The 14,569-nt window shown below is 44.1% G+C and overlaps 1 protein-coding gene across 3 annotated transcripts in view; it reads left to right on the plus strand.

Annotated features, from left to right (window-relative positions):
* The window catches only part of VPS8 (VPS8 subunit of CORVET complex), a 256,850-nt gene that overhangs the window by 230,750 nt on the left and 11,531 nt on the right, over window positions 1–14,569 (plus strand). For 2 of the 3 annotated variants that reach the window (XM_084990588.1, XM_021069975.2), the window contains one exon: window positions 44–97. In XM_084990588.1, coding sequence (XP_084846714.1) covers window positions 44–97 — 54 coding nt within the window. Of the gene's footprint in view, window positions 1–43; window positions 579–8,456; window positions 8,654–8,795; window positions 8,886–9,265; window positions 9,335–14,569 lie in introns of all 3 variants that reach the window. The other variant, XR_014824480.1, reaches the window with a different exon arrangement.

Genomic DNA, 14,569 nt, shown 5'->3' on the forward strand with positions numbered 1-14,569 from the left:
ACTGAGAGGATATCAACATGTTTGCTTTTTTTGTTTTTTCCAGGTAAAAATGTCCCCATCCTGCCATCCATCCAAAGGGGATCCCACCGTTAAGAAGGTCAGTGAGTTTTAAAGGCAAAAAACTATCTTCCTCCTTCTGCGTGTTTATTCTCTACTGTTAAATGGTGTTCTCAAAATGACAATGAGTTTTGATCATCTAAATGCTGTCAAGGTTCTTTCTGATTGGATGCCTTAAAGAGGTGTCGCCATGACTCCTTGGTTCTTCCAGAGAAGCCACATAGGGTTTGGGCCTAGCATCAGTTTCCTGGCAACAAGGGACTTTGATTGTCCTAGAGTTCCCCTACTCTCCACCCAATGGGCATCCTGGTGTCAGTGAGTGGTAGCAGATGAAAGATTCTAAGGATGAAAGGTATATAGTTTTTCTTAACAAACGTACTTTCCCTCCAGATTGTTCCTAAAGAAAACTGGTCTGAGATACTAACAGTTCATCACATCCCAGCGAAGTAGGTCCTCAGTAAATTCTTGTGCAGTAGAACTCTTTGCCACTTCAACCCCTGACTGTAAACTCTGTGGCACAGGTATGGTATGTGTCTTTCAGCCAAGCAATTCTTGTCATACAAGTGATATCAAGAGAACCACAAAAATCCTTTTCTTATCCACCTGCCACAGTGCAGTTGAAATGTGATAAACAGATGGACATTTTGCTGGGTTGTCTTTTGCCATTTTTCTCTCTCTGAATAGTGAAGTGTTTCTGTGTGTAGGTCTGCTTTCCTTGTCCTTTTTTACAGTTTCAGCCACTATCCGTGTCGGTGAAGGATTGCAGAACAAAAATAACAACTTGATGGCTCTGTTGACTAACAGCAGGTTCTAACTTCAAAGCAGTGTGACAGAAATGGGTCCCTTTTCTCTGCCTTCCGAATCCACTGAGACTTTTTCAAAGAGGGAAAAAGAATAGAAACAAAATATGTTGTCAAAAAAGCCCCATAACGTGCTACACAAGAAAACCTCTCTCTTGTCAAGACAGGGAGGGCGGACGAGAATGAGGTGGTGATTGTTGCCACTCAGAACCTCTGATTGAGGAGCTGGAAAGGGTGTCAGCCACTTAGTCTCACTCAGTAAACACAGGAGGAAATTGGAATCAGAGGGAATTTTTTTGCCTCTCAAATGTTGCGTGGAACACACTTCTAAAGTAGAGGTGAAAAACATGTGCTTTGGATTCAGCCAGACTTGGATTCAAAGACTAATTCTTCTGCTTCTTTATCTGCATAACTTTGAGTAAGTCAGCCTCTCTCTTTCCTCCTCTGTAAGTGATGATGCTAGCTTTCGGCATTGTCCTGAATAGTAAACAGTAATATTTAAACGAATCACACTTGTTTGAAGCATATTAAGTACTATGTAAAGTATGACACAGAGTAAGTTCTCAGCTGCTACGGAAACGTCAATACTAGTTTTAAATATTTATTTATATGTAAATATATGTAAATATTTGTAAATATACATAAATATTTCTTTATCTTTCATATAAGTAGCATAATAACGTGAAAGAACATCTGACTAGGAGTTGGGAGAATTAAACACTTGGGTTTAAGTCCAATGTTTTAAGTCTCCCAACTCCTAGTCAGATGTCCTTTCACGTTATTCTGCTTATATATTATTGTCCATTCAGCAAATATTTCCTCATACTGCAGACTGAGCTAGGAGATGGACTAAAGAGAAGAAAATACAACCCTTGTTTGCAAGGGCCTCAGCATTTAGTGGGAAAGGCAGACAGGTGCACTGACGTTACCACACAACCTGACACTGCCATGCAAAGTGCATGGGACATTGCAAGAGTGTGGCAGAGAGGCCCCATGTGAAATGACCAAGCTCGTTTAGTAGAGCTCTTATGTTCTTTATGGTGGAGAGCCCAGCAAAGAAGCTTGAGAAATGGGTAGCTGCTCCCTTGCAGCTTTGTTTGTTACTAGATTACAATGAAGGCAAATCCTACCATACTTAGACATTTGTCAAATTAATATCTCAAAAACATTGTATCCAATCTGCATATCTTAAATACCTTTTATTTTAACAATGAGTGCCCTTTTCTGATATTTACCATTCTGATTAATAGGCCATTAATTTAACCAATGGAAAAATTTCTGTTTTTTTGAACTCATGAGCAAAGTCTTAGGTCAATAAAGGAACAGCTAAAGGGCTTTTAGTAGCTGCCTTGGGGAGTTCATTTGAGCTGCAGTCTCTGACGTGTGATTCTTGGTTAGGATCACTGACCACCCCTGAGTAGAAGCCTAAATTTAATAGCGTGTACTTAATATCACACTGTTTAAAATGTCTAGGACAACTTTAAGATACACATCATAAGAGATGTCTCTCCCAGACTCAGAGGGCAGCGAAGGCTTCCCAGTGGAGGTCAAGCTCGACGTAGCCTGGAAACAAAAGGGAAAAGATATTCCAGCCAGACCTGGGAGCACACGGCACATTTCGGGAGATGGGGCAGTCCTGTTTCTCTTCCGGGTAGGAGCCTGCAGAAGCCTGTGAGATAAATGGGAATCCAGATCACAGAGCCCCAGCCTGTGCAGTCTGCTTTTTATCTCGAGGATTAGGGTTTCTGACAACCGTGACATTAGAGGCAGAAAGACCAATTAGAAGAGGAAACGTCTTACATCCTGTATTAATGGAATGAGGAGATGAGATAGATTCAGGTCCTAGCTATTTTTTTTCTCTCTCAAAACCCTCTTTGACACCCTAAGCCTGAGTTAGGTGGCTTTCCGTCTTTGAATTCTCGGGGCATGCTGAACATAACCCACCTGGCTGTGCTGAAATTGCCTCTTCACTTATCCCTGTTGCCTGTTAGACTTGGCCTCATGAGGGCAGGGCCCACCTCAGTCCTGTTTCCTCTTGTGTCTGTAAGTGTAGAATGGAGCACGCAGTCACTCACAAGTTGTCATGTGGATGACAGAAACATGCAAGCAAGTTCATCAGACTTTGTAGTTCTTTACGGGGAGTGAGGAGGGAAGAGGCGTTTCTGCTGAGTAACTCAGAAGAGAACAAATGAAACATGTCGCTGCCCCGGGCTTGTATCCCCAGCATGGGCAGTTCCTTACTGGTAGATTTCTGTCAGTGGGATCAGCGGGAAACTCAGCCCCTCGTTGTGACTCCCCTAGTTTGGTCTGTCTGTCCACATGCGCACGTAGAGCCCTGTCCTCTGTGTTCTGATTGTCACCCTGGAGCTGCTGTCTCTCTTCCCAGAGCTGCACTGACAGATGGAAGCACCAGCAATGTCTGTTGAACAGAGTGACTGCCAAAGTGACATGTGTAAGAAACACAAAAGAGCAGCAGTGCTCTTGATTTGAGCCAAAGACTCTGTTGACCAATAACTGAACAAAGTGTTTGGTGACTCTGCTGTCAGTATGGGCCCTGCCAAGAGCTGGATTCAAGTACCAAAGAGTAAGGAGCCTGTCCTGCGGGGCTCTGCTAGCCCAGGATAGATAGGTGTCTCGTGTAGGAGTCCCTCTTGCCACCATGTCAGCCCCTGGCCGACTCCATGAGCATTTTGCATTTTAGATATTCTTTAGGAAGCTCTGGATTAGAAATATATATAATAGTAAGATTTAAAATCTGTATATCATATTTATCTTTTGTATGTAAAATCTCCATTGGCTCTGATAAATTTAAAAAGCAGGAAGACACATAGACTTCCCTAGGACTTCTTCAGTGTTTGATCATGGATGACTAGAAATTTGAAAATCAGGAAGCATTTTCCTTAGATAGAAATTGCCATGAAAGTCCATTGCAGTAAACTCTTTAGCACAGATCCAAATTGGAGGTGTTGACAATGTTTGAGGTGGATTAAAGTTTAGAGGGTAAGCCGAAGGCAGCATCAAAAACCTCTCAGCTATGATGCATCACGTCTTGACTGTTCTAGAAACACCAACCAGGAATTTATGTAGCAAAGTTGGGACTGATACATGCGTAATAATTAAAGAAAGCAGTTTTGTCTCATTCTTGAGCACAGAGCATGGTTACACTCTAAGCTATCCGTGTTTTAGATCAGCCTTCTCTGCCGGTGTGTTTGCGGAAGGCCGAGGGGCCAGGTGTTCTGGCTGGTGGAATCCTCAGGAAGAGCGTACAGTTACTGTTCTCCTCTGAATGACTTCTTCCAATTAGGAAGAAGGTCCTGGGAGTGGCCAAGTGGGAAGCCTTTCTAACAGTTCCTGTTAAAAGTCCGTAAACCCTCAACAAGCCTTTAAGCTGCCAGGCCTTGAAGGGACAAAGGTCAGTGAAATATAGGTCTTGGCTGTCAACACACAAGTTGATAGTGACTGAATCGGTGGACTTAATAGCTAAGCCTCCCAGAACTCAGTTTCTCGAGCAGTTAAGTGTATTGTCAGAATTTGGAGCTAATTATTTTTTTCCAGGTGTTCTGATGAGGCAAAATTTTTTAAGCCTGGTTCCCAGTCTCACCACTCCTATCAGGAATGTAGATGACTATACTGACTATAAAAACCACTCATGGCTTTTACTGAATCATGGGGTGAAGGGTTGTTTTTTTGTTTTTTATTTTTAGGGGGAAAGCCTCACAGAGCCACTGTTTCCATAGCAACAAGAAAAGCTGGCTGCAGTGTCTTGCTGACCAGCCCAGGTGTGGCTGGTTGATAGTTTCACAAAAGTCAAGGGAATGTGAAAAGGAATAAGCAATGAGATAATATGCAGCATTTTCTAGACATTGTCTGATGGTGGCTTAAATATTTATTTTCTTTTTTGTCTCACCCTAACCCTCCTGCAAAGATGCAGGTCCTCATGAATAACAAAGTGATGGCCCTGGTAGATGTGTGCTGCCTCTGTCCTTAGAGCATCAGTCTTAGTAGGACTTAGCACATTATAAACAGATTAAGACTTCCTTGAGGATGTGCTTTGTCTTTACACAGGCAGGGTGGAAGATCTCAGCAGGCCAGGGGTCTCTTTGCCGGAGTCTAGCTGCAGTGGCCAGGGATGTGCAGCCTGTCGGGGATGGATGGTGTTGGCAAATGCACATGGAGACAGCCTCTTTGTCTCTTTTTCAGAGTGCTGGACTGCTCAAATTTTATTGGCATAGATGATTGTTTATATAGACAGTTTTCAGTTACACCACAATGTTAAAAGTACACCTGAAGGTCAAGTTCTAAAGGTTAACTCCCAGATTATGCTTCCTAAAAGGCTACAGACATAAGGCTTTGGCATTCACAAGTCTTGTTTTTAGGTTAGTGCTTATCTTCAAAGCGTCATGGCAGGAGGACAGTAAGAGAAAATCAACTTCATTTAGTTATCACTTAAAAGTTTCTAAAATCAAGGACAACTCTCAGGTTTCTTTGACCATGACCATGAATAATATATGTCTAACTTTATCTAAGTCTGTAGTACATTTCCAATCTCTAAAGCTTACAGTATAACCAGTTAGTAGATAAACACTATGTTTTTAATTAAATTGGATTTGAATAGGGGAAAGTCCATCAGGATGAAATTTTTGTATTATTGTTGTAATTTTGTTAAATCACAAATCACCACAGGAAAATAAGAATAATAAGCAAACAACAGGAAAGACTGAGGAAAAACTGAACAACAAGTAAAACAACAGGAAAGACTAGGTCACCTGAGGAACAATCCATTTTCTCTGGTGCAAACATGGAAATTGTTTTCCTGGGAAAGCCCCAGTTCTTCCCCATCAACATCAACAAGAGAGCCGTGTAATCTGAGGCCTGTCCTTGGATTGCACTGCACAGGCAGGCCTCAGCCTGCTCTCGGTTTTGCACCGTACAGGCAGGCTTTTATCCTGACCAGAAGCCCACCTTCGGCTTGTACCGTTCAGGTGAGCTCCCTTCCTTGGTTAGGAACCTGCCTTCGGGTTTTTCTGCCGTCAGGCAAGGTCCCTTCCTCGAGTCCCTGCATCTCCCCGGCTCCCCACACCTCTTGAGGCTGCTGTGAAGAAGCTGGGGTGCAGCTTGCCTTCAGACACCTGAAGGACACCAGTTTGGAAGGAAGCATAGGCATTCTTTGTAGTTCAGAAGACAGAACTGGTACCTGTGCATAGCCGCTGTGTAGATGGAGATGTTGGCTTTGTGTGAGGATTTTCTAACATTACCTGTTCCTAAAGGGGTGCAGTAAATGGCAGGATGTCTGTTGCTCAAGACCATTACAAAATTCCTGCCAGGGTGAGAGGTCGAACTTGTTAATTTTAAAATCTTTTGGAGGGAGGGCTAATGAATTCCTTGTTGTAGTAAACTCAAACAAGTGGCGTATTCATTGATTTACTGAATGATTTTAGTTAGCCCCTAACACCCAGCATGAATTAATAGATTATCTATTAAGGAAAAACAGATTTGGGCTTAGGGAAGGAAAGACTTTATTTAATTCCATTCTCATCAGAGAGCATACCCCGTAAGACAAAAGTCTTCGGAAGGTCATTTAGACTTTTTTATGGGCAAGTATATGGTCACAACAAGAACGGTTTTTGTGCACTTGAAAAAAAAAAAAAAGTTGAAATCTGTGGTTATTGGGTATAATTCCTGTAAATTTCAACTCAGTGAAGGCAGTGGTTAGTGCTTTTTATATCTTCTGAGTGCTTACTGATTTTGTTGCCTAGTTATTAATTACTGAGAGTATTAAAAAATCTCCAACTGTGATCGCTGATTTGTCTGTCTCCTTTTTCCTGTTTTGACTTGTCTGTATTTTGTCCTCCTATTCCTTCTTTTTGTTTGTTTTCTTTGGAGTTATTTAAATATTTTTAAATATTTTTGATTCTTCTATTGATATTTTAGCTATATCTCTTTGCTTTTTTATTGGTGGCTGTTTAGGAATCACAGAATACATCTTTACAATTGAAATCTGATTAGAGTTAATATTTTGCCACTTAACATAACATACAGGGAGTTCCTGTCATGGCTTAGTGGTTAGCAACTCCGACTAGGAAACATGAGGTTTTGGGTTCGATCCCTGGCCTTGCTCAGTGGGTTAAGGATCTGGCGTTGCTGTGAGCTGTGGTGTAGGTCGCAGACGCAGCTCAGATCTGGCGTTGCTGTGGCTGTGGTGTGGGCTGGCAGCTACAGCTCCAATTAGACCCCTAGCCTGGGAACCTCCATATGCTGCAGGTGCAGCCCTAAAAAGACCAAAAAAAAAAAGCCCATAAAATATAGGAGCCTTGCAATCTTGTAAGTTCATTTACTAACCTCCTATTATTTAGTTCTTTTTATAGTTTCCATTTCCCTATTGGGGCTCCCTCATGTATTGAGTTGCTAGGTCCATCCTTTCCTTTAAATCCTTTAACATATTTATAAAATAAATGTTTTAAATTCTTTGGACCCAATATCTATATTGTCTTGGTCTTTTTCTATCAATTTCTTTCCTAGATATAAGTCATGATTTTCTGCTCTACAAATCTAGAAACAGGCTGGTCATTATAGATGGTATGTTATCATCTGGATTTTGTTGTCTTCCTTTAGAGACTTTTGAGCTTTGTTCTGATAGGTTATTAATCACTATTAAATCAGCTATCTGTTTTTGAGGGTTATTTTTAAGCTTTGTTTGGCCAGGTCTAGAATATCCCTGCTCCTAATACATGGATTTTTGTGTCGTCTCAGTGGACACCTAGAGTGTTTATCAAGGTCTTTCCACTTTAAGCTGGTTAGTATTCCCATGTTTTCTGCAACCTCCAGAAGCTCCATTCATCTCCCAGCTTCCCAGCAACTCCTCTGTGCCAGGTCTCTGGAGTCCTGTGTACATATGCGCAGCTGAGCATTAGGCCAGAAACTTAAGGGGACGCCTCAATAGATTCCTAGAGCTCCTTCTCAACCCAGCTTCCACCTTTGCAAACTCTACCCGCTGCCCAGCTCCCAACGCCTATCTCTGATTCCTCAGTCCAGCAAGACTGCCACTCCCTACTTGGACCCCCCTCCCTGTGCTGCCTCCAGGTACAGCCCAGGGAGAGCACGGGGCTCGCTGTGTGTGTGTTTCCCTCCTGTCAAGGATTGCAGTCCTGCTCTGCCTTTTGTCCAGAGTTTGAAAACAACTGCTATATATATGTGTGTGTGTGTTCTGGCTGACTTTATATTTACTTATGTTGGAAGAGCTCAGTTGCATTACTTTATAATGGCAAGAATTAGAGGTCTCTAGTTGGCTTCCCCCACCTTATGTACAATAAACAGTAGCTTACGATATTAAATGTTTTCAATTTTCATCTTCTTACTTCACTTCCTACCCTCTACCTCACAGCACCCAAGGTCTAAAATGCGAATTGGTCCAAAAGCTTTTCTCTTTTGTGCGGCAACCTTGTGTCTAAAGTAAATAGAGTGGCCACAGTGCATCTGTGCTTTTTCCTATGGTTTGCAATTATGTTGTTAACTTGTTTGGGGTTTTGCTAACTTCAGGATTAAACTTGCTTTTACAGTTGACTTTATGTTCCTCCTCTTATCATTTTTACATCTCTCCAGTTAAGAGGGGCAGGAATACTGGAACTGAAACTGTTGCAGCAATCATGGCTCTGTTAGAAATTCATTAAGGACCCTGCCCTCAAAGAAGAGCTTCGTCATAATTGCTACTCCCCAGCAGCATCCAGCAAGACAATTGTTCGACTTTCTTCTTAAGTAGGCAACAATCAGATAATCAAAGGGTAACCAGCCTTAATTAGGTGTGTAAAATAAATGCTGTCCCTGTTTTGATTTTTTCAGTAAGGCAAAAGGAGATTTCTAACAGAAAATGCCTCCTCCCACTAAGAAGCTTTCTTTGTAACTCTACTTCCCATAAAAATCAATCTTTCTGAATTCTTTTAGACCCTCCTTTCCTGACAGAAAAAAGAATGGAGGGACCACAACATACCAGGTAGCAAGAATGCAAGTTTGCATAGGACGGGAAGGAAAGAGGTTGGTGGTCCCAGACTAGTCATCCATCTCATTTCCCAGTACTTTCATTTCTTCTTATAATGATCTTATTCCATGTCCTGATATCCCCGGATAGTGCCGACTCTAGATTATGCCTCCATCACATTGTGGGTGGCAACATCCAGCAATTATTTTTTAATCTGTGTGGGAGTTTGAGCTCCCATGACACTAAGATGACCACCTTTTTTGTAGTAGTAGTAGTAATATTATCCTTCTTCTGCCTCTGCTTCATCATCATCTGCATCACGATAATAGGTGATGAATTTGACCAAAAATACATTTGTTTTTAAAGTTCAAATTACATACCTCAGTTGCCTATTTAGGTTTTTTTTTTTTAATTCTTTTTTTTTTTTTTTTTTTAGGTGTAATGAGGTCATCAGTTTTTGCCACCACACGTTTTCCCCAGGTTGTTGCCTTTCAAAGCAGGTTAGGTAAGGAGTAGCCAAGCATGGACAGGTAGAGTATACAGGTATCAGAGACTTTTATTTGGGGACATTTCTTTTTGTGAGGGAACAACATGGGTGGACAAGCCAAATAAGAAAAAATACTTTGTCTTTTGTACAGTGGCACAGCGTTATATGGCGCTAACTTATGGAAGGTGCCACCAAGGATCCTGGCAGGTACCCCGGCAGGCGCACTCTCATCACCCCGGAAAGTGGTGGCACCTTGTGTTGTCGCTAACATGGCATAGTGGGTGTAGGATTAGTTAGATGTATTATCAGGAGCTGCCCTGTCTCTTATAGATTTTATTTTAACATGTCTGAACCTCAGTCTGCTTTGTTGGGCTAATATGTGCATCAAACAGAGTTCCTGTTGTGGCTCAGTGGTTAATGAACCTGACTGGCATCCATGAGGATGCGGGTTCCATCCCTGTCCTCACTCAGTGGGTTAAGGATCCAGCATTGCCATGAGCTGTGATGTAGGTTGCAGACACGTCTCGGATCCTGTGTTGCTGTGGCTGTGGCGTAGGCCGGCAGCTGCAGCTCTCATTAAGCCCCCAGCCTGGGAACCTCTGTATGCCTTGGGTGCGGCCCTAAAAAGACCAAAAAAAAAAAAAAAAAAGTGTGTATCAAACATAGCAGTAGTAGAATATGGCCAGAGACTAAGTGGACAACAGGAAATGTGTTTTATCCATTTCCTTCTCCTCCCCTCCTCCCCACTCCCCTCACAGGAACCTTGGGAGGTAGGCTATGCAGATAGCTTCTGTTTTGTAGATAACTAACATCACGGGTGTCAACACAACTAATCTGTCAGCCGAGTTTAGAGTTATTTTCTGTGGTGGCAGAGAACATTCATGACCTAGTGTGTGCGCTAAACTGTCTTTTCACTGTGGGAGGTCTCTCCCACAGAGCTTAGCTTGGCCCTTGGCGTCCCTGGCCCTCACAGGGCTTCTGTAGCCCAGCCTTCCACCATGCACTTTTAGGCCTGACACTGACAGCTGTGGACGATTTTCTTCAGACCCTTTCTCTTTCTCTGTTTCTGTCTCCTGGGCTTTGTGTTGAGACGTCATAGGCCTGATGGGATAAGTTTCTTTAACTACAGCAGCATCCTGAAGGATTCCCTGAAGGAGGTTGAGAAGCCATCACTTTTTCAAGAGCATGGCTCAGAGATTGATCCCAGGAAGTCCTAGGAGGCTCCTTCTGGGTCCCTTGAACATGATTTCTGGTCAGGCTTTTTTCCAGACTGATACCAAGAGCATGGCAAGTGGATGAAAGCTCTGGGGTGGACTGCCCAAGTTCGGATCTGGGCTCCACCTCCAGCCAGAGTGACCTTGGGCACATCCTGCAGTCAAGACCTTTGTTCCTTCAGACGTTAAATGAGGGTAACCAAAGGACCGACCTTCTGGGCTGCTGGTGATGAGACAGTACATGCTCAGGGCTTAGAACACGGCTGGCACACAGGAATCGCTTGCTAGTAACTGTTAGCTGCTGCAGTGGTGGGTGGTACTCTTCTCATATCTTAGAAGACTTAAACCAGCCTTTTCTTCCTCTGCTGTGAAAAGTCACTGTGCTGTTTTCTAATTGGGGTTTTGAAGGTCTTGGCTTTTATGGATATTTTTCAGTCAGCCTTTCCCAATTTCCGTCTCTAGCCTCAAATACTCTCTTCCCTTGGAGCTGGTTCTGAGTGAAATCTCAAGAGATGTTCTGTCAGGTGTTTCTCTTGTCTCTCCGGTCAGCTGAGCACCGTGCCAGCTGAGTTTATTATTTCTTCCACTAATTCATTATTAGCTATGAGCTATTGAGAGCTTTGAGGCCTTAGGATGTGAGGGTGTGTGAGAGGCCAGGTTCTGTGTAAAAGCAGACTGTGTTGTGGGTAGGAGTTTTAGGAAAGGTGGGGAAGGAAGTATGGCTTCATTCTTATCTCTGAAGTCAAAAGTTTCATTTTAGGCGAAAGTATTAAATACTGAGAACCTCTGGTTTGAAACAGCTTAGGTGGTGGCAAAGGTCTGACTCTATTACAAAGATTTGACACTGAGGTGAATGAAGGCAGGTGGGAGAAAAGTGGGAAATACAGTTTCCATTCCATTCATTCTGCTCCATCTCTGCCCCATCCCCAGCAGCAAATTACAGAACTGCTGGGAGGAGGCTCCTGGAGCACAGCAGAGAAGGCATGTTGCAGAGTTAGACCCCAAGCCCCACGCCTCTCACCAACTAGGTTCGCCCCTCCCTTGTGCTCATGTGGGAAGACAATTAGGAAGGGAAATGGTGGGATCTGGACCTGAGGACCTTGTTCGTCGTGGAGAATAAGGAATGAGCAAGCAGAGCTCAGTCTCCTGTGACAGTCGCCGTCCGCATGTGTGGCTTGTTAGGCTTCATGTCCAGAATCCTGTATTGTGTTATTATCCGTATTGCTAGGAACCCAGCCTTCAGGGTGGCAGGGATTGTGGTTGTTTCCTGTATCAAAGCTTGATGTGCTGGTTCTGAGGCCACGGATCCTGAAAGCCCTGGATTGTTTTCTTCCTTCCAGCGGATGTAATTACAGCTCTCACTTCCACCGCGTCCGGGAGTCACTGAGCTTTGAAACGGGCTGGCCCACTGTCAGCCCAACGTCCCTCTCCCCGAGGCTCTCCCAGATCATCAGGGCCCCATTTTCCACCGGATTTACTTTCATGCTGAGTGTTACAAGGTCATTTCCAGAGCTGTTACTGCTTCCTCCTCTGATGTTCAGCTACAGTTTAATTTTCAGCTCTTATCCCTGGATTTCGTTACCTGGGAAGAAAGAGATTTGCTCCAGCAGATGGTCTCAAATATGTTTTTCTTCTTCTTCCAATTAGAAAATCGCTCCTCATCAACTCTGTGCTGCTGGGTTAGATGGTCTAGGAAGCGTGCTTTATGTTTAAGGATTTGCCACACTGAGACTATTCAGATTTTGTTTCTCCCACTTTTGTTTTGTACATGACACTGATTTGGCAAATTAGTTTCTCTGTACAGCATCTTAGAATCTCCTCTTTGTTTTCAGGGTTGTCATGGGTCTTTGTGACAGTGTCTCTAGCTGGTTGCCCTAGTTTGCTCATGATGCGATAAAAGCCATGATTAGCTTCAGTAAACACCACTGCCTCACTTGATGCTTTTGCGCCCTAAGTGCCTGAGGTCTCACAGCACCCACGTCTTCCCCAGATGGCAGTGTGGCCCGTGGTGGCACAGTTGTTGGCCACAGACCCAGTGGAGCTGCTCAGGTTACACAAGGAGCTGTGATGGGATTAGCGCTCAGGTTCCTGCTTTCTTAGCCCAGTGTCCTTCCTTCCAGCCACTTCCACAGGGAGCAGGTAACACAGTCACAGTAACTACTGCCATTTACTGACTATCAAATAGGTGCCAGGCCCATAGTTATCTCTAATCCTCACAAATCTGCAAAGTAGTGTTTTACAGCTTAAGAAACTGAGAGAGGGAGTTCCTGTTGTGGCGCAGCAGAAACGAATCCAACTAGTATCCATGAGGATGTGGGTTTGATCCCTGGCCTCACTCAGTGGGTTGGGGATCTGGCATTGCGGTGAGCTGTGGTGTAGGTCGCAGACACGGATCAGATCCCGTGTGGCTGTGGCTGTGGCTGTGGTGTAGGCCAGCAGCTGTAGCTCCGATTCCACCCCTAGCCTGGGAACTTCCATTTGCTGCATGCGTGGCCTTAAAAAGAAAAACTGAGAGAGGCGACATAATTTGGTCAAAGCCACTCACTAATCACCCCAGAATCCATGCCTGTGTTCCTCCTCCTGCTTGCAGGTGGTTTCGAAACAGCCCAGTAACATGTAAGTGCTCTTCCCATCCCTTCATAGTCTGATCAGCAATTAATTATTTCAAGGCCAGAGATTCTGTCATGGCTCAGCGGTTAAGAACCCAGTAGAGTCTCCATGAGGATGAAGGTTTGATCCCTGGCCTCACCCAGTGGGTTAAGGATCCAGCGTTGCCACAAGCTGTGGTGTAGGTCACAGAGGCAGCTCCGATTTGGCATGGCTGTGGCATAGGCCAGGAGCTGCAGCTTCGATTCAACCCCTAGTCCGGGGATTTCCATATGCTGCAGGTGCAGCTGTAAGGAAAAAACATATATATATTTCAGGGCCGCTCTGTGCTGGGCCCAGTGCTGGGCACCCGTGAGTGAGGGACAGAGCCCTGTCCTCAGGGAGCTCTCCTTTCCCTGAGCTTTTCCCACCTCCACCCCCATCATCCACCCGTCCCTCTCACTGTGCAGGTTGCTGGTCTTGTCTGCACTATGTTCTGATGTCTTTCTATTTCAGTGGCCACGATAGGACTAGGTCCACATGACCAGCACTAAATGTAGGCTGGAAGCCCTCCTGTGCCTCCAGGTAATAATATTTGGCGAGGACTCACTGAGCCCTGGGCATTTACCGCATGTACCACATGCATTACCTTCTTAATCTTCTCAGCCACTTGATGTGGGGCAGCTACTATCATTATCACCATATTACAAAAAACAAAAAACCTTTTATCTCCATTATACATTTAAAAAAACAAAAAAAACTTATCCCCATGTTACAAAACAAAAACAAAACACTGGCTCAGAAAGAATAGGTAACTGGCCAGCAAGGTAGTGCAGGGTGTGGGCTGAGGCAGACAGGCTTTAGAGCCCAGGTTTGTCTACCAGCTGCCACAGTGTCACGGGCACGTAGGAAACAGGCTTTGGTCACATGGGATGGAGGGCCCTGCACACCATGTGCCAGAGCATCCACAGAGAGAGGGTTTTAACCGCAAGTCCCACTTGCCTTGGTACATTTCCCTTCCTTCTTAAATGGGTTGGTATTTTCTGACATTTGAGAAATAATCCTTTCTCCAAAAGTGAATTAAATAAAATGAAATAGATATTTCTCTGAGATACAGGGCAAACATGCCAGAAATCACAGAGAATCTTTGCAAAGCCCACATTCTTGAAAATAGGAAGACAAATGCCAGTGATCTCACACTGGGCCAGGAGAGCAAGTTGCTGCCCACTCTTACTCCGAAAATGGACAGCTTAGAACAAAGCAGGACATGACTGTTCAGCCAGTGTTTGTTGAATGTTTACTGGCTGTAGAGCACTCGGAATAAAGGATGGATAAGATAAAGCTCTGCTATTTGGGGAGCTCACAGGCTGGCGGGGAGACAGTCACCAGATAGTTATAGTGAGTGCAGCAAGACAGTCTTGGTGGGGCCATGTGGCAGCTCAGCTGATGAAAG

Source organism: Sus scrofa, chromosome 13 (assembly GCF_054392235.1).
Source record: "Sus scrofa isolate SSC_HxYL_T2T_F1_AM1 chromosome 13, Sscrofa_HxYL_maternal_Yorkshire_Landrace_v2.0, whole genome shotgun sequence".
NCBI classification, from domain to species: Eukaryota; Metazoa; Chordata; class Mammalia; order Artiodactyla; family Suidae; genus Sus; species Sus scrofa.